General features: G+C 36.8%; 1 protein-coding gene across 1 annotated transcript; it reads right to left on the reverse strand.

The window, feature by feature from the left end:
- Nucleotides 1–717: 717 nt before the first annotated feature.
- On the reverse strand, nucleotides 718–18,804 carry PODN (podocan). Its single transcript, XM_014062813.2, has 11 exons — nucleotides 18,670–18,804; nucleotides 17,264–17,352; nucleotides 14,660–14,928; nucleotides 12,945–13,038; nucleotides 11,616–11,680; nucleotides 7,997–8,106; nucleotides 5,696–5,852; nucleotides 5,052–5,167; nucleotides 3,095–3,752; nucleotides 1,908–2,056; nucleotides 718–1,102 (listed from the first exon to the last, which is right to left on the reverse strand). Exons 3-11 carry the CDS (start codon nucleotides 14,921–14,923, stop codon nucleotides 952–954), a joined length of 1,764 nt encoding a protein of 587 aa, XP_013918288.2. The 5' UTR covers nucleotides 14,924–14,928; nucleotides 17,264–17,352; nucleotides 18,670–18,804; the 3' UTR covers nucleotides 718–951.
- Between the last annotated feature and the right edge of the window lie 259 nt (nucleotides 18,805–19,063).

A 19,063-nucleotide genomic window follows, 5' to 3' on the forward strand; every position in this document is an offset into this window, starting at 1 on the left:
TATAAGGAGGTCCACTGGTTGTCTGTTTCTGAAGTTCAGTCATTGATATGATTCTTTAAAAATGTTCTAAAGACTTTCATAGGCCTTTAGACAGGGGCAGCGTTTTTCACAGTGGGGGCCCACAATGAGATAGTGATGTCCCCAAATTTTTTCAGAGGGATGAGGAATTATTTTTCTTATAACAACGGAGGAAAATTATATATATATATATATATATATATATATATATATATATATATATATATATATATATATATATATATATATATATATATATATATATATATATATATATATATATATATATTGTGCAGGACAGACGAGAGGGTGGAGTGAGATTAATTCTCTGTTACAGCCAATTTCATTTCATTGCTTGCTGCTCTTAAATGAGAACCTCCATGCTAAGACATCCTCCATTCCAATGTACAGGTAATTATTCAGATTAAAAACACACACTTTGTCTTCCTATTAAGGAAATATGATATATTTGAGCCACAAAATCCAGAGCCTATCAGTGCAGAATCAGCCTGTGGTATGAGGTACCTTAAAGCCATAATGGATATTATGAGTCCCCTTCGGGGAAAAGGGCGGCATATAAATGCAATAAATTCAATTCAATTCAATATGATACTGCTGGCCAATGCAGATATATTATCCTTATCACTTGTTCATCTGTGGTGTTATCAATTATAATGATGTAGACTTGTGAACTATATGTTTGTTTGCTAACTTAGCCATTCATGGGATGGGGCCATAAAGAGCTTTGTTTTTGTCACAGATGCGTGGGTTGAATAAATGAGATAATTTATGTGTGTCCTTAGAAAAGCGTTTAACTTAATCTTCTACCATGTGATACGCTTTGGTTAGCAAAGATTTGTTTTCAGGTAAATGCCACTTCCTGTTACTCCTCTTCCTCCGTTTCCTCCTCTGTTACTCCTCCTTTCCTCCCTGTTACTCCTCTTCTTCCATTTCCTCCTCTGAGTGATCCTCATTTCTTAAGGGGTCACTGAATTCAAAATTTCCTTCAATGTCCAGCACTTGCAGATGCTTCAGTCTTTGGAAAGTGCTCTCTTTCACAGCACTGAATGCAATCTTGTTAAACCTTGAAAGGTAAAGGAAAAAAAATGAATAGAATTACCTCCCAATCCTTTATTGCAATGTCCTTCCTTGTCCTATAAACTCTATACTAAGAGAAGGATATCACAAAGTGACTTTTTATAAAGAAAAGGGTTAGTCTGTTTCTCTCCATTTTCTGCTCACATTTCAGTTTTTGGTTTCATCTCCACCCATTCTACGTCTCTTCATTCTTACAACTGTTGTCTTACAATTTCAGGAGATTTCTATATGCATAAAATTAGAAAGATCTAGATACAGGTAATTCTCAACTGATGATCACAATTGAGCCCAAAATATCAGTTGTTAAATAAATGTTTGTGAAGTGAATTTTGTCCTAGTTTATGATGTTTCTTGACAGAGTTGTTAAGTGAATCACTGCAGTTGTTAAGTGAATCTGATTTCCCCATTGGTTTTGCTTGTCAGAAAGTTGAAAAGATGACCATATGATCCCAGGACACTGCAACTGTCATAAATATGAGTCAGTTGCCAAGGGTTTGAATGTTGATCATGTGACCACAGAGATTTTTCACAACGCTCTGAAAAACAGACATAGGTCACTTTTTTTCAGTGAGGTTGTAACTTCAAATAGTCACCAAACGAACTGTTGTAAATTGAGGACTACCTATACTGTATCTGACAAGGATTTATAAGCACAATGAATGCACAATGTCTTGTTCATAAACAATTAGCGCACAGAATGAAACATGCTTGAAGTACAATATAGAGTTCATACATAAAGGAAAATCTTTTTTATATTTGCGAAGCCATTAATATTTTTTCTGGCGACACACCTGAGATAAATTCCCTTGATATTGGGCGTGGAATCAAAGGCATCTTCTGGCACAATGCTGATCTTATTGCTCTGGAGATATAGATACTCTAGAGTTTCTGGTAAGCCAGATGGAATCGAAGTCAGTTGATTGGCAGCCATGTCCAGTATCTGGAAAAAGATCCACAAGAGAATAATTTAAATAATTAACAAAAGTCATTCTGATTTACTTGAAAAGAGTAAATTACTATAAATCCTACATCCTATAATTTACTCAGATCTGTATATTGTAGGTGCTAGGTTTACTCTACACACCAGTGAGCTACCCACACATTACTGTAAGCATCAGTGCTCAATAGATGAACGCAAGCTCTCATCTCTTCCCAGCAAATCCAATATTATTACCTTTGTCACTATATTTCTCATCTTCTCTCCTTCACAGTCACACAGACACACCATCGCTTTCGATATTCCACAATTTCATTTGTCTGTTCTGCAGTATTATATTTAACTTCCTTTTGTTCATTCATTTCTTTCATCCTGGTCAGCTAACATATTAGCAAAGAGGAATCCCAGTTCTTTCACATATACGTTGATTGAAATACCACTATGGAAATGAGCTGAATCTGGATGCAAGGTAAGCTGTACCCTTCCCTTCCTTTGGGGTTGGCATTAACTTCTGTTTTTTTGCCTTCTGCGCCAAAACACGCGTGAAGCAAACCAGCTGTTTAGCCGGTAGGAACCCACCCCTGGTGATTACATGACACCTAGGCCATTAAACAGTGCGTTGCAATTAAAAACTGTTGCATTTTTTTCCTGATCAATACTGAGTCAAAGGCACTATAACAAGGACTTTAGAAATGCATAGCAGGGCATGTTAATTGCATGGTTAGAGATAGAAATGTCTTTGATTCCTTAATATTCCACCCATCTCAATATACCTGTGTTGTTTTTAATTCCTCCTCTCCCTTTTGCTTGTCCATACTACCTACAGAACTTCAAATTCTATGTGATAAACTAGCATAAATTTTTTTCATATTGTGTGGTTTGCATCATTCTTTCATTTTATAATTATTCTAGCTGTGGTTTTCTCTGAACACGCACCTTAATTCCCCCCCCCCCTAGATCTGCCTAGTTGAAAGAGTTATATACTATTTTTAGTATTGTTTTTACGCATCTCTAGGACTCTAGATCTCTGTCTGTTTGTACCTTAAGACTGGTGAGATCTCTCCATGATCCACTGTGAATTAAATTGTTTTTCAATTTGTTGGCACTGAGATAAAGCTCCTGCAGCTTTGCCATTCCAGAGAGTGTGCGTTTGGGAATGGAACTGATCAAATTCATTTTTAACTTGAGGCTTTGCAAATTCTTGGGGAAGCCATGAGGCATGGTGCGGAGTTTGTTGCCAGAAAGATCTAATGACTTCAGTAGCTTCAGTTTACGGAAAGACTCCCGATGAATCTGTGAGCTGGTGATCTTATTGTAGCTCAGGTTTAGTTCTTCCATAAAATAAGTAGTGGCAAAGTCCTCCCTGCCAATTTCTGAAATCTGATTGTAGAGAATCATAAGAGTTTTTACTCGTCTGGGCAGCCCACTGGGGATTGTTTCCAGCAGGTTGTTATATAAATGAACAGTGTGCAATTTCTTCAGACCATGAAAAGCCAGTGGATGGATCTCTCGGGCCTTGAGTTTGTTATTGTGAAGCAGAAGATATTCCAAGTTTTTGATTTGGGTCAAGACATCATTGCCAATTGATGTTATTGCATTCTTCTCTAAGTGGAGAAGGACAATGTTTCGAGGCAAACCGGGTGGAATCTGGGAAAGATTATTGCTAGACAAATCCAGGTACTCGAGGCTTGAGAGTTTCCTGAGGGGGGAAAAAGGGAATTCCTTTTAAGTGTTTAAGCAGCCAAACACACAGTGTTAGTAGAGGGGAAATGAATAGGTTTTGCCTCTGTTCCTCATCACTGTAGCAATTAGGATAATTATACCTGCAACTATGCCAGACTTTTTTCCTCACATGTACATAAAAACTGTTGCTACCTATAACAGTTCATGATTAATAAACCCCTGTTCAAGAATCCACACGCAGTGATTGCCCCTTTAAAGCCACACAAACAGGGAGTGGTTAAAAAAAAGGTTGAACCTGGCAGCCATGACAGTGTGATCAAAACTCCTGGGTCACACCATTATGGTGTTCAGCTTGAATTTTTTGACTGCACTTTGCAGACACTTGTATAAGCCTCCTCTTATTAGTATTTTGATCTAGGCTTCCCCCAAAACACGAAGCAGATTCCTGGTCCCGACAAAACCCCTTTTATTAAACAGATGTGAATTTCTCTCATTCACATTTAGCAAAGGCCTTGTAAACAGTCTTTCAGAGGTGAAGTTATGACCACAGGCCATATCTAGCTTGGAAAGCTGCCATGTAAATATTTTCCAAATGTAGTGCTGTGCAAGGAAACACTTGGCACAGAGTCTCTGAGATTCATGGACAGATCTTCACACTCCTGAAATGAACTAACGAACTAACAAATTGTTTCCTGCAAAAGCCCACTCCCCTTTCAGTCCTCTTTTATTTCCTATGACAGGGGCCATTCACCGTCCACCTGTAGCTTTACTTCCAAGTTGACCCTGATTTCTTAGCTGTTCTTTTCTTCTGGCAGCTTTGCGCATGCGCACACTGGGAACAGGCTCCAGCTCTTCCTCAGCCTCACTGCTATGTAGCTCTGAAGGCAGTTGAAAGCTGCCAGATGGCCTTGGCCCCAACTCTGCCTCTGACACAGAGCCCTCATCTGAGTCTTCCCTAGCCTCCAGGACTGGCCCATGTTCCTCCCCAACCTCCGCACTGTCTAACTCTGCTGCCAGCTCCGCTGGTAAGCTGCCATTTTAATCTCCAGAAAAACAAGATAAACATTTAACTAAGCTTGTCAAAAACTAAATCAACCCCAGTTTCCAGTTTGGTATCTTAATCAAAGAATGAGACAAAAAAGGAGTAAAAATAGTTAATTATGTCTTATAATCAAATAAAATAAATATGGATTCCTAACCCTTTAACAGTTGGGTATGTTTAGAAGAGGAGTCCCATGGTTGTTTGGAACCATGCAAAGTAACCCAGCTGCCATTATCTACTAAATGTGCATCCATTAAAAACTAACAAACTCACCAAAAGGTTTCATTGTCCATCCCCTCATTGTTTAATTTATTGTTCTGCAAATATAATTCTCGAAGATCTGACAGCTCATTGAAAGCTCCTACAGGAATCTTCTCCAATTTGTTATTCTGTCCAGAGACAAAGGGAACAAAGTGTGAGCCTCTTCACTGAAACTTCAGTCCTCAGAGTATAAGAGGGATATTCTAAGGTGGTTGCGGTGTCAGGAAGAGGCCAGAGAAAAAGCCAAATGTGACCTTAAGCCTTAAGGCAGTGTTCCCTATTTGGATGACCTTCGATGAACATAAGAAGACAATCTCCAGAATTTCCTGCCAGATTTCTTCTGTTCTTGAGCTTCTATAGAATATAATTCTCAGGGGTATCAGCAGGAAGGAGATCAAAATCTGACTCACCTCCAGAGATTGGATTGGCATTGTGCTGGTATAGTTTGGCTACTGGCTAGAATGCAACTTTGATATTGCCACTACTTTTTAAAGATTCTATTGGGCAGTTTTCTTTTTTAATTCTTTTATGGAGTTCTTGAGCAGAACAATATGATCCATAAATGCAATAGCTAAGCAGTCAATGTATTCAATAATTCAAAAGAATAAGCTTTATAAAGGCTGAGTTTCTGACATGCAATGGAACTGATATTCTACCTTAAGGTGTAGCTTGTACAATGCCCGTGGTAGATTCTTTGGAACATATTTTAAGAAGTTGCTGGACATGATCAAGATTTCCACATTGTCAGAACCGTTGAACAAGTTTTCTGGTAGTCCGGCATCATCAAGCTTATTGTTGTGAAGGTAGACTGACCTGAAAGAAGAAAAAAGATGGTGGTTGGAGAAGAGAGGGAGACAGAGACAAGTCTAAGAATCAAGCCTTTACTGCTTGATTGCTATCTCACAAAGTTTCCTGAAAATGATGACTCTCTTATATCAACTACTCAGTCTAGTTATGTCAGCATCTATCCACAGTCTTCCCACCAGATATAATTTGATACAACTCTTTTAGAACTAAAGTACTCCATTTTTTTTGCAATGTTTCCTCATAGGGAACTTGCTATCGAATCAGTTCAGCTGTCTTTTGCTTCACTTTTTCTAGCTCTAGTCTAAGGGCCTCTCCTTATTTGTCCTAACCTTGGAACCAACATATCCTGGCAACCCTTTTCCTCTCTGCTTTCTGTTGATAGTATTTTCCTTGCATCTCTACCCAGGAGTGAGACAGCAGCCTGATATTGTCCTTAACTGTACTATAGTTGAAATAGCATTTCTCCCTTACTCCATCAAGGACACCCTCCAACTTGATAAAAACTATTTGGAGTTTTTCACCCTTGAGCCTTGATCTCATGGAGGAAAGTAAGACAATGGCTGGGAAGAGGCCATCAGTGCAAGAGTAGGGATCAATGATTAGGACAGGCCTGTCACAATGAGATAAATATTCCCTTGAAACACTCTCCAATCTGAAATTAACCTCAGCAATATATTAGAGAATTATTTTTCTATGTTGTTTCCCCCAGGATATCATCTAAGTTATTATGAACCTTGTTTATTAGATTAAAACAAAAAGGTGAATGGGTCAAGTGCATGGGAATCAAATGTTACCATGGGGATTAAATAACAAATTCTTTCTTGACACAAAACTATTTCAGAATTTTCTGAATAGTAAAACAATAAGTTTTACTATTCACTTAACATCCTTCCAAGTGAAATATGTGGCAATGCAGATGTTTGACTGTGAAAATGACCAGACTGCATGATTTGGGACATGCAGAGGATGATGCAGATGATAAGCTCATTGACAGACCCCAGAAAACTGAAGTTCAATCACAGGCAATAGAAGACAAGAATCCTTGTCAGCCAGTGAATGTAAGCAATGCTGAAATGAGGGTGGGGGGGTGGGGGATTTAACATGAGCAAGAGAATTCCCTACATTTAGAGACAGAGATTCTGTTCAACTACAAGCATTTTAAATGCTGTATCTTTCCCATTTGTGATGGAGAAACCATTGAAGCATTTAAGCCAAACAAACGACCAATTGTGAAAACAAATGTAATTACACTTTGCAAGATTTCGGTGTTCTTGCAGGACATCTTAGAAGATATATATATCTTACATATAATGGAAGCAGTTAGCTTCCTCCCATAATTGGGACATACCAGGGGTTCAGCTGATAAGGAGGAGGACCTGTGGCTTAATGGCCAAGACGTCTGCCTAAGATGTAATATAGCACAGGTTCGAATCCCAGTAAGGGTATGGCTAGCTGATGAGAGCTAAATAGCTTGAAATAGATCTATACTAGTCTCCCTTTATTTATTTATCAGCACAAATATAACACACACACACACATATATGACACCTGATTTAATTTATTCTTCCATCCAATTTGTAGTGGCATATTTATATAGGAAACCCAAATATTGCAGCAAATCTCCAAGCTCTCCTTTCTAAGCTAATCCAATATCCACTCAGAGTCACCTGAAGCATGGGTAGCAAAGAAATTTGATAAATAAATAAATAAAACATGAATAAAGTGTTCCTAGAATTTCTCACCTCCCAGAGAAACAGAGTGCATGCAATTATTTATCTTTCTTCTTTGACCTGCCTTATTCTTGCTATTGAAATATGTGCTTTAATAAAAAAGCTACAAGAAAAAAAAATAGCATCCCATGTGCATAATAAATCTCAGAACTAGCAACATTTTAATTAACAGGTCTGTTTTCTGAGAGATTTTCTAGTGCAGTTGCAATCTACATGCAAGCAAGCAACATCCAGTCAAGATGCTAACATAGATTTGTTTGTTTGAATCTCTTCCTCTGAAAGAAATATATTCTTACAAATATTCATTGTATGGCTTTACATGCTGCTTCTGCTGTTGCTGTTGCTGATGATGATTCTTCTGCTGCAGAAACAGAGTCCATTAACACCCACCCCCCCGTCCCGCAAAAACTCTTTTTTTACCTCAGGTTTGGTTTTTGTCCAAAAGTCAGATCATAAATTTTGGTGAGATTATTGGCGGCAAAATCCACACTGATCAAAGCCTGTGGAAGGAACTTTGGAGCCATTGTGAGCTGGAAAAGGAGAGAGAAGGCCAAAGAAGGAAATAATTGTGAGAGATATAAAGGCTTCGAGTACACTCATCCTTGAGTTTTCCTCAGAACATTAAATGGCTAATAGTTCCAGTGAGGAAAGGTATTATGACAGATACCATAAAATTGCTTCAGATCTCTCAGGATCAAGGATTTCTACCTTTCTCTCTAATACTAATAAATACCAGTGTGGAATTCATTTAAGCTTTCACTTGGAAAGCCATGCTTATTGGACTCAACAGATATATAGGAAGCACAGATTGGAAAAACAAATATATTTTGCACAGTTTGTATGTCCTTCCAGAAATAGTTGAGTCTTCTTTCTTGGGCAAGTCCCAACAAAACCAAGAGCTTGGGAACAAATCCTCCTAAACATTAATTCCACAATCCCCAGCAGAATGTAATATAAATAGGCCATTTTTTAAAAAATTTTTTTAGAAGACTGTTTTTCTGGTTACCTTTGAGAACCACTGAGGTACTTCTGACTCTGTTGTAACCCTGTGGAGATGTAATGGGGAAACTATGCTGAGTATTTAACATTTATTTTGGGCACATTGTGCACTGGACATTGGATGGGGGGACAAACTGATAAAAGAAATGCATTACATATACAGAATGGCCTTCTGGTATTATTTTGCTTGGCAAAATCTATTTTTTTTTAAAAAGAAAGAAAAAAAAAGTTCCTGTAATATGGTTTTGTTGCAAGATTGCCAAGGTCAGCTGGCTGATTTTAATTGATATTTAATTGATAACCATTTACATAGTATTTCATGGGGAAATATTACTTAATTAATTTCAAAATACACCCAACAATTACCGCAGATTGAAGGAGTGTGATAATTGATGGAAATAAAATTAGGAAATGGAAAGAGTGTGTGTGTGTGTGAGAGAGAGAGAGAGAGAGGGAGGGAGGGAGGGAGGGAGAGAGAGGTAGGTAGGTAGGTTTAGAATTCTGTTTGGGAGAATTTCACCCACCAACATTTTGCTGCCAGCTCTACCTCAATCAGAGAATCCCCTACCTGGAGAGGCATCAATTTTGGAATCCAAATTAATTGGTTTTACTTGTTAATAGTTTTTTTTCCTATGTAGTAGATAAATGTCAGGCCAAATGGCTTAGTCATCAGTGTTCGCAAGATGGAAGAAATATTATTTTTGAAATATATTTATCAGTATTCAACTAGGGGAAACATTTTATGTTTGTTTTTTTATTTTTATTTTTATGCACATTTTTTGCGTAGTCTTGGGTTTTGCTTTTGTATTTTGCATTTTAATGTTTTTAATAAAAATTAAGAAAAATATACAAACTGGAGGGGAGCACTACAATCAAGTCATGTGGACTGAGAGGTTCATTCCACATTATCATCCAAGTTATTCATGAAAATTTTGAAAAGTACTACCGGTACTTGTAAATATCCCTATTCACCACTGCTACATTTTCTTTGATATGTCTAAAATTCCTGATGTAGCTTTTTAACTTTAATCTAAATGTTTTTATTTTACTGTGACACCCATTGTTAGAAAGCCTCATATGTGGTTTTATAATCAAGGCTAGGCATGTAATGATTCACTGGGGAGGGCAATAACTTCAACCTTTTCCTATTGTTCTGCTGGAGATGGTTCAGCTAAAACCTGAAAATATATTTCAGTCTTTTAGTCCTGAATATGTAAAGCCATATTTTTTGTGGGTCTTTGACATTTCATCAAATACTTTTTAAAGCAGGTTTGCTTTTATTATTTGGATGCAGTTTTCTTTTGCAGCACCAACGGCACCAGGAAAAACCAATGATAGCTATTCTATCTCAGGAAAAAAAATTGGACACAAAAGTTCTGGAATATTAGTCATAGCCTGGCTTGGATTTAGCTTTTATGAAGCCCTCTTCACTGCCAAAAGTGTTACATGGAAAATTGTTGTAAATGAAGAAAAGGACACGATGTTACTGGATAAGCAGTTTGGTACAGCAACTCAACAATAACAGTGCACATTATCTGGAAAAAAAACCTGAGTTGCTGAACTGTCTCTTTATATGACAATGTCTATCCAAATTCTTAATTATTAGCTAACAGCAAATATTATAGAACAGTGGGGTTTCCAAAGAGTTATGGAGGCTCATAAATGAACTCCAAAATTAAGAATGTCCCCTTCACTTATCACTGAGTTATTTACTGACCAAGCTAGTATATAAATCAATTAAATAACATTAACAAATAAAACAAAACTCTTGGGCTAGAGTAAGGAGGTTTGGCCAATGCAGAGCTCTAATGGAGACTGGTAGGAAATTAGCTAGTGAGGAACAAAGAAAATGTTTAGTATATATTTATTAAGTGAGTGATAACACAAAAACTTAGTGCTAATGATAGAAAATTATAGAATATTAGAAATAGAATAATCATATTTTAGGCCCTGAGCTTTCAATGTGATGCTTGTTTTTCCACATTATTGTAATTAAATATTTTCTCTTCATAGAGCAGTTTTGTGGAGGTAACACTAGCCGTATGCTGATCTAAGATCAAATCATATGATTCAAATATCTGTGTGTATATAACTTCATTTCTCATAAGGCAAACAAGTTTTCAAATAAGGCAACAGTTTTTTCCCCTCTCTTGAAATTCCCAAGAGAGAATTGTGGCTCCTTTTTACTGGATGCTTTGAGCAGAGGCTGAACAGCTATCTGCTGGAAATGCTTTTAATCAGATTCTTGCACTCAGGAAGGGGTTGGATTTAAATGTCTAAATGGATCTGTTGATTATTTCTATGATGCTATCAAATTAATGGAATATTTTGTGGTCAAGGAACTTGGCAATACAAGCTATCTTCCAAAATTGCAACAATTGTTAGGTGATTATTTGAATCCATTTAAATAATGATCTAACCCATTCTCTAATTTTGTAATGTTCTAATTCAAATTTGTATATAACCAATCAATGAAGATCCTCAAAAACAGGAGGAACAATATTAAATACAATGACTTGCCCTCTGAAAGATAATATAAATTTCATCTTAATGTCACATACAGTACATTTAAAGTAAAGATTTTAATAGGAGAAAGAAAATATTTGCCTTTTATCATATCCTCATGAGTTTAGAGAACTATTTGAAGAAAAATCTGCAACTAATATGGTTCCTATAAGGAAAGCTACATACATTTTTACTGATAATATATAAAATCATGGCTATGTTTGGGTTTGTTCTTTTATGTATAGGTAAATGTATATTTATCATTATGCAAAAGTGTGTCACATAATCCCTTCAATTTCTTTATATTATTAATAATTTTCATAGCATTATGTTGCCACTATTGACTAGCTCTCATCTAATATTGTGGTAGTTTCCCTTAATTCCTCAAACTTCAAACCCACAAAGTTTTACCTGCCGTGGTATTATATTCCAGTTTACTTTCTTTTATTCTAACTGGGGAATATGGGAGTCACAGGGCTACATGTTGGAGGACACCAAATTGGGAGAAATAGCAACTCTTGAAACATTTGCTAACCTGGTTATTTGCAAGGTACAGGTAATTCAAATTCTCCAGCTGGTCAAATGTATTCTCTGGAAGCCCTTAAAAGAATATGGATACAATATTTTGACAATTAGTATCTCACTGGTTGTAACTACTGCAAGTTTTACCTCATAAAATATTTTATGTGTGTTATAATATAGGTTGCTGCTGGTGTTATTTTAAAACTCCCCAAAACACAGATTCACATTTTCAAAAAGGTGATTTTAATTATATACTTTGGGATCATCCAAGCAGATACTCCTGGTACCTTGACTATTTTGAACAGCAAATTCCTGCGTTAATTGATATTAGTGAGTTGTGTAGAAGTTTAGACTATTATCCTGATTAGGATAATGGTAACCACAGTCCTAGTCCTTACTTATCAACTATTTGTTCAGCAAATGTTCAAACTTACAGCAACAGTGAAAATAGAGATTTGTGACTGGTCCTTGAAATTGTGGCCATTGCAGCGTCCCCATAGTTAAGGGATTGTAATCTAAATGCTTGGCAGATGGTGTGCCATTATGACAATTGCAGCATCATGTGGACATATTATTGGCATTTGCAACCTTCATAACAAGCAATTAAAGTCAATGGGGAAGCCAGCAGGATTTCACAAGTCATGGTCATGTGACATTACGTTTGATGACTCACAGTTATTTACTTAATAACTGCAGCCTGAAGAGATGGAATAAGCTTAAGTAGTTACATAACATCACACTTAACAACCGTACTGCTTAGCAACAGTGTTCCTTGACCTGGTCCCTATTGTGGTTAATAAGTGAAGCCTACATGTATAGCCAAATGGTTCAAATAGTATAGTTTGTTACAGAATAGGAACAGAGGATTATCAATCATTTAAAGGCAATCAAGATTAAAGATAAAAATCCCTGAGAGGAATTTTTGAAGTTCTCTGCCTCACAATTAGGTACATTAGAGCAGAAGACTGAGAATGTTAGATAGATACTATCTTCCCAATGCTGATGAAATATTTTTTATTTAAAGCACAACATTTTCTTCCAATTTTGCATCTATACAGACATGATTACTTTGCTAATTTTGTGCCAAGAGTGGTTGTTGTTGTTTTTTTCTCTTTCAACCTCCCCCTCCCTTTTTCTGAACACAAATAAGTCCTTAAGATTTAGAAAATGCATCCATTAAACTGATAGTTCAGACTATAGTAAAGCTCCTCAGGAACATAATCATTTGTGGAGGGTGGGGGGAACAGGGGCAGGATATGAAATATGACCATTTTTTCCCTGTAATATTATCTTTGCTGGCTATTATATTTACTTTTAAGCTGTTTTGGATTTTCCAGCTTACCTTTGGATGTGAGTCTGTTGTTTTGTAAATTCAATGTTTCTAGCCAGGGGAGACGTGCAAGCTGTTCTGGAATGATTGTTTCTATCTGGTTGTTCTAAAAGAAAAGATGCATTAAAAATAAAAGTGATTAGCCAAAAGCATTTGATCCCTAGTTAACTTCATTGCATAAGTTTTCTTTTGAAACAACAGGATCACCTGACTGGCAAAGAAACCACTCTTGAATGTGGTTATGCAGTAATACAAGTAGTCTTCAACTTATAATTCTTTTAGTGACTGTTCAAAGTTACAACGGCACTGAAAAAAGTGACTTACGACCAGTTTTCACATTTACGATCATTGCAGCATCTTCATAGTCACATGATCAAAATTTTGTTACTTGGCAACTGGGATGTATTTATGACAGTTGCAATGTCTTGGGGTCTGTGGTCACTATTTGTGACCTTCCCAGCCAACTTCTGACAAGCAAAGTCAATAAGTGGGAGAAGTCAGAGTCACTTAATAACCCCAATTCACTTAACAATTGCAGTGATTAGCTTAACAAATGTGGCAGAAAGCAACATAAAATGGGGCAAAACTCTCTTAACAACTGCTTTGCTTAACAATGGAAATTTTTAGTTCATTGTGGAGGGCATTTGTTCAATTTTGGTTGTGTATACAGTAGGCCTATTAAAATAGGGTCAGGACTGAAAGAATTCCTCTGAATCCACTCAAAAGCTTAGACATAGCCATTAATTATGTTGATATTGTTGTTATTCCTAGTGATTTGCAGCACTTTGGATAGGAAGGTTAGAAAAATGCTCTGGAATATGTGGGGGTGAAACACAGCATCAATCTGCAGTTCCCTAACTCTGAAATTTTTCCCAGGATTGGGCAGGTGTTCTTCCACTCCAGCTTTTTGTGTAAATGCTATGAAAACAACAAGTATCTAAGATCAAAGTGTACTTTGCTAGATAAATAGATTTTACAGGTAGTCCTTGACTTATGACCACAATAGAGCCCAAGATTATGTTGCTAAGAGAAACATTTGTTAAGTGAGTTTGCCCCATTCTACAACTTTTCTTCCCACAGTTGTTAAGTGAATCACTATTGTTGTTAAATTAGTCAAACTGCTGTTAAGTGAATCCGGCTTCCCCATTGACTTTGCTTGTCAAAAGGTTGCAAAAGGTAATCCCATGACCCTGGGACACTGCAATGGTCATAAATATGAGTTAATTGCTAAGCATCTGAATTTTGATCATATGACCACGAGCATGCTACAACGGTTGTAAGTGTGAAAACTAGTCATAAGTTGCTTTTTTCACTGCTGTTGTAACTGAGAATGGTCACTAAACAAACTGTTGTAAATCAAGGACTTACAGTAATTACAACTAGTCCTCTTTATCCACTGCCTCATTAAGCGACCAATCCCAGTTATCGACAGTGATGGAAAAGTAACTTTGCAATCAATCCTTGCATTTATGACCTTTGGAAGATAAAGCAAACAAAAGCTGAAATAAGATCATAAACATATCACAATTTCCATTAGCGACTAAATTGTTGGTCCCAGTTGTGGTCATTAAACAAGGACTACCTCTAATGAATTCATGAGTGACCCAATAATCGGTTTTTAAAAGTCAGTTACAAGTTTTGCAGTGAACAACTATTACAAAGTAATTAAGGGACAAAGGGGCTTGCCTTATCCAAGAGTTGTCAGTCCTTGTTTAGTGTTCCTATACCTGTAAGGAAAGGTGGCTTGTCATTTCTGGGACACCCATGGGGAATTCTTTCAGTGAAAATCCACCACAATCCACAATTCCTTCTGAGGTGCATGTGCATTTTTTCGGACAATCTGGAGCCCAGGAAGTATCTTGATGATTGAGCAGCTCAGGAGAATGTTCTGGGAACTCGTTGCTGTCTTCGTTGTTCTGGCCTTGAATCCTGCTGGAGTTAAGTACCAATAGCCACAGCACAGGAAACAGGAATAGGAACTTCAGGTACATTTCCACTGAAAGCAAGGAAATATTACAGTGTATTGGGGATCGCTGCTAGCTATTTTTCATAAATAGACACAGTCTTCTTTAATGGCAAAACATAACACACACAAAAAAACAGAAAACCAAGTGGGCAAACCTTATTTACTCTCAAGGTTCTGTAAGGGGACTACAAAATCTGCCAATCAAATTTAGAACTTGACCTTTTCAAAATAGAAAAAAGAATATCTATCTTGTGGGCACCAATAAGCCTTTGTAAAGCTCCTTTATGCTCTTTTGGCTCCTATTCCTAAACCCTTGATTTATTTCTTTTAGATTATTTTAATTTTTTAAAACTATAAAGATGGCATCCTACAAAAGGAGGAATCAGATATAGATATATATATATATATATATATATATATATATATATATATATATATATATATATATATATATATATATATATATATATATATATATATATATATATATATATATATATATATGTATTCTTAGAAAAATGATGGTAGGTTGCTATATCTAGAGTTTGCTTGGAAGTGGCACATCAACCCTAAAAAAATAATAGACTGATTATGGATCCATGGAACAATTTGACCAGGATATCAGCTGATACATGGTGTTTTGTGATTAATAACGATTAACATAGCAGCCATTGTATGATAAGTATTCACAACATAACCTAAACTTTTCAAATATGTCCATCAGCCCCGAAATCCTACTTCTGAAAGTATTGTAACAGAGGACCAATCGTTATTATCTTAGTATTTGTGTATATCAAGAAAAAAAAAACTGCTGATTATTTTTTTCTTAATCTTACAGTACAAAGCTACAGTGGTTCATAACCAAATCTGTCAAGTCTTTCTTACCTGATATGCTTTTAATAATCACTACTGAAGATTTTAAAATTTAATTAATAATTAATTCTCTGCCTGTCTCTCGGGAACTGTTCCCATTTTAACAACACTCCTGTGAGGTGGGGTAGCTAAGAGAGTAATTGTCCCAAAGTTACCAATGAGTTTTGAAAGAGGAGGGTGGACTTGAACTTGGTCTCCCTAGTGTCAGTCCATCTCCAAGCCCCTAACATTTTCACCATTCTAATTACACTAGGGCAGCCATTTTTCAAGTGGGAAAGCATTCAATCACTACCACTGTGGCAACCAAAATGCCTATAATGTGATTTCCATTATACCCACAACCCATTGTTTTTCTTATTTCATTCTAAAAGATAAAGGTTTGTCAGTCTTTTCCAACTTTAGGGCACAGTACTCATCTCTGTTTCATCACAGTACTCATCACTGGAGCCAGTGTTGTCCGAAGACAATTTCCATGGTCATGTAGCCAGCATGGCTAGACACCAAAGGCACATGGAATGTTGTTACCTTCCCACCGAATTGGTACCTATTAATCTACTTTCATTTGCATGCTTTGAACTTTCAACCTGGGGCAAAGTAAAGGGAGCTTATTTATCTCATTGTATTTTGCTTGGGTGTACAACCCGGTCCGGACTGTCAGCTCTCCAGCTGACAAGCTCAACTTCTTTAACCCTGAACCATGGGGCTCCTACTTTCATTCTAAGTGACTAGAATAGCTGCTCTCTAGGGCAACTACTTTAGTTTCAGATAGGGTTGCATTCAGCCTTTTTATTCTTTCCCAATGTGGAAGTTGTCATTATTTATGTGTGCCATTTCAACAATAGTTATTTTAGAATATTGAATTATTGGACTTAGGAATGTTGATTCATGAATTCTGGGAGTTGAGACCACAGGTCATAAAGGGCCATAATTGGCCCCTTGATCTATATCAATATCCTATACTTAATAGTATTATTATGCACCTTATGTATACCAAATGTGTATATTGCCTACATACGTATTCATAGTAACCTTATAGAGCAGATTTTTCACTCCCAAGACTTAAGATCCAACAACTTGTTATATTAATAAAATAATTGTTTGGCTCCTCTCCATTTTGTTGGTAATTTCTTTGGAGATGTTTTCTACCACACCTCTTCTTTAACTTGACATTTTTCCCAGTGTTTAATTTTTCAGAGTATGACTACTAAAAACATACCAAAGTGACAATTTTTCAAAAACAAAATGAACCATTTAATTTATTATGTTGAAAGCCAGTTGGCAGGCTTAGATCTTTTTCTAACTGCCCTGTTGTAGGGCTTCCCACCCCTCTGAGTAGGCAAAAAAACTAAATTACCATATTTGCTCTCCCCCTTGTTAATATCTAGTCTGCCTCTGTTGCCTGTTTTCAATCACTGCAGTCCCCTGACTTCCTTCCAAAGTAAGAACTTAACTTAATAACTTAACATAAAATGACTTAACAAATAGTACACACCTTGCGGTTGCTCTTGGATGAAGTCAGAATGTAGGAGAAAGTCTTACCCAACACTGGTTTAGCTAAGGATAACTGAAGTTTCCCTCGGGCTGGGGAAAAGATAAAAACCATCTCATGACAGAGAAATAAACATTAAAAAATAATTGTTCCAAAGGGCATGCTTGCAAATGAGCAAGTTCCAAAGTTCATAAATGTGTAATATTCTGTTTGAAACAGAATATTATTGCCTCAAGCCATGCAAGTCTTTTAATATTTAAGTTTATGTTCCACATTAGTGAGTTTTTCCAGAGACCTCCATAGGGTTTAATTCTAACTTCAGCGTCAGAAATGGATCCAAGCTATTTGTTGTCCACACTCCAATTTCAATCATCAGATCTTAAATGACTTCCATTATCAATAAAAATTTCTGGCATATTATACATCTTACTTAAAGGATGACAAGTAAGTTTGTTTTTCTTTGATCTCTGTCTCTCAAATATGCATACACACAAACACACACGCACACATCTTACACATGCACATATATACAGTCTGTATAAAGAACAAATACATATGAATACACATCCTAAATACACACATGCACGCGCGCGCACACACATGCACACACACAAATCAATATAAATGGATGAAGTATTGAAATGAAAAGTCACATGATAAGTTAACTAGATTTTTAAAAACATAACAAAATAAGAGCTGCTTGTTTAAGAGTATGTCTCTAGGCTTGCTCGCAAGGAGCAAAACCCCTATGCTTTTGGCATCAATCTTTCCCTCTTCTGAAGCAACAGCAGCTCAGATACCCCTGGGACATGCTTAGGATAAAGAAACATCTGCTAGGTTTCACCAAGCAGGTAATAGTATCAGGCAAGTTATTCCAATTCCTGTTTTAGTTCAAAGAAAATCTTGAGGTGATTTGCTTTTCAAAAACCTCAGTTTATATAAAGTGCCTTGTTCAAAGCTTGTTTTCACTTCAAACCTCTGCCAAGACCTCACCAAGGATTGGCTAAGATCCTGTGACTCTACCAAGCACAGTATAAAGTTACTAAATTTGACGGGTACAACTTTTTTTTTCAGGATCTAAAACAGAACCTCCACCAATCAAATCACAGAATCTCTGTATCACTGTCGCTAGGATCGATGTCTCTAGAGTGCTTGGGTATGCAAGGAATTGTTTGAAAGTGATCTCCTGGTGGTGGGGGAAGCAATTGGACATGCACAGAAAATTAAAAGTCAATGATTTTGGTAGCTTCAGGCCTCTGCTTTGCCCCATATTGTTTCCTGTATCCCTTGCTCAGCATTATTAGGTTATGCAGCTTTTGGTGTTCAGAATGGTTTCCCAAAGATCCCCTGCCATTTACTATCTACAACAACGAGGCAACTAAAAAGTTAAAGTTCAGAAATAAACTCACCTTAACTTTGTGGATAGTGATGGAAGTGTCTGGGGGAAAAAATGTCTCTCTGATCCCCCCCCACCAAAGGCTCCGTTTGCTCATGCCATGGCAATTATACACACCCAGAGCCGAACACTTTCCCCCTTTCCCGAATCAGAGGCTTTCCAGATGTGATCAGCACAACTAGAAAGGAAGGGGGGGAGAGAGGGGGGAGGGGGGGAAAGCAACATCTCCACCAAAGAGAATTTCCTGTCCTTTTCTATGCTGGAAAGAATTTTCCAAAGTCACCATATGGGAAAATGTAAGTGAACAGGCTGAAGAATGTGGGAGATAAAATATGAGAGAAATTCGTAGCTGTAATATGAATTCAGTGGCTTGCACACTCCCATTTTTATCAGCAGAAGCTGTGGGA

This window comes from Thamnophis sirtalis, unplaced genomic scaffold, assembly GCF_051295495.1.
Source record: "Thamnophis sirtalis isolate CommonGarterSnake01/CBP01778 unplaced genomic scaffold, rThaSir2_p1.2 scaffold_7, whole genome shotgun sequence".
In the NCBI taxonomy this organism is placed as follows: Eukaryota; Metazoa; Chordata; class Lepidosauria; order Squamata; family Natricidae; genus Thamnophis; species Thamnophis sirtalis.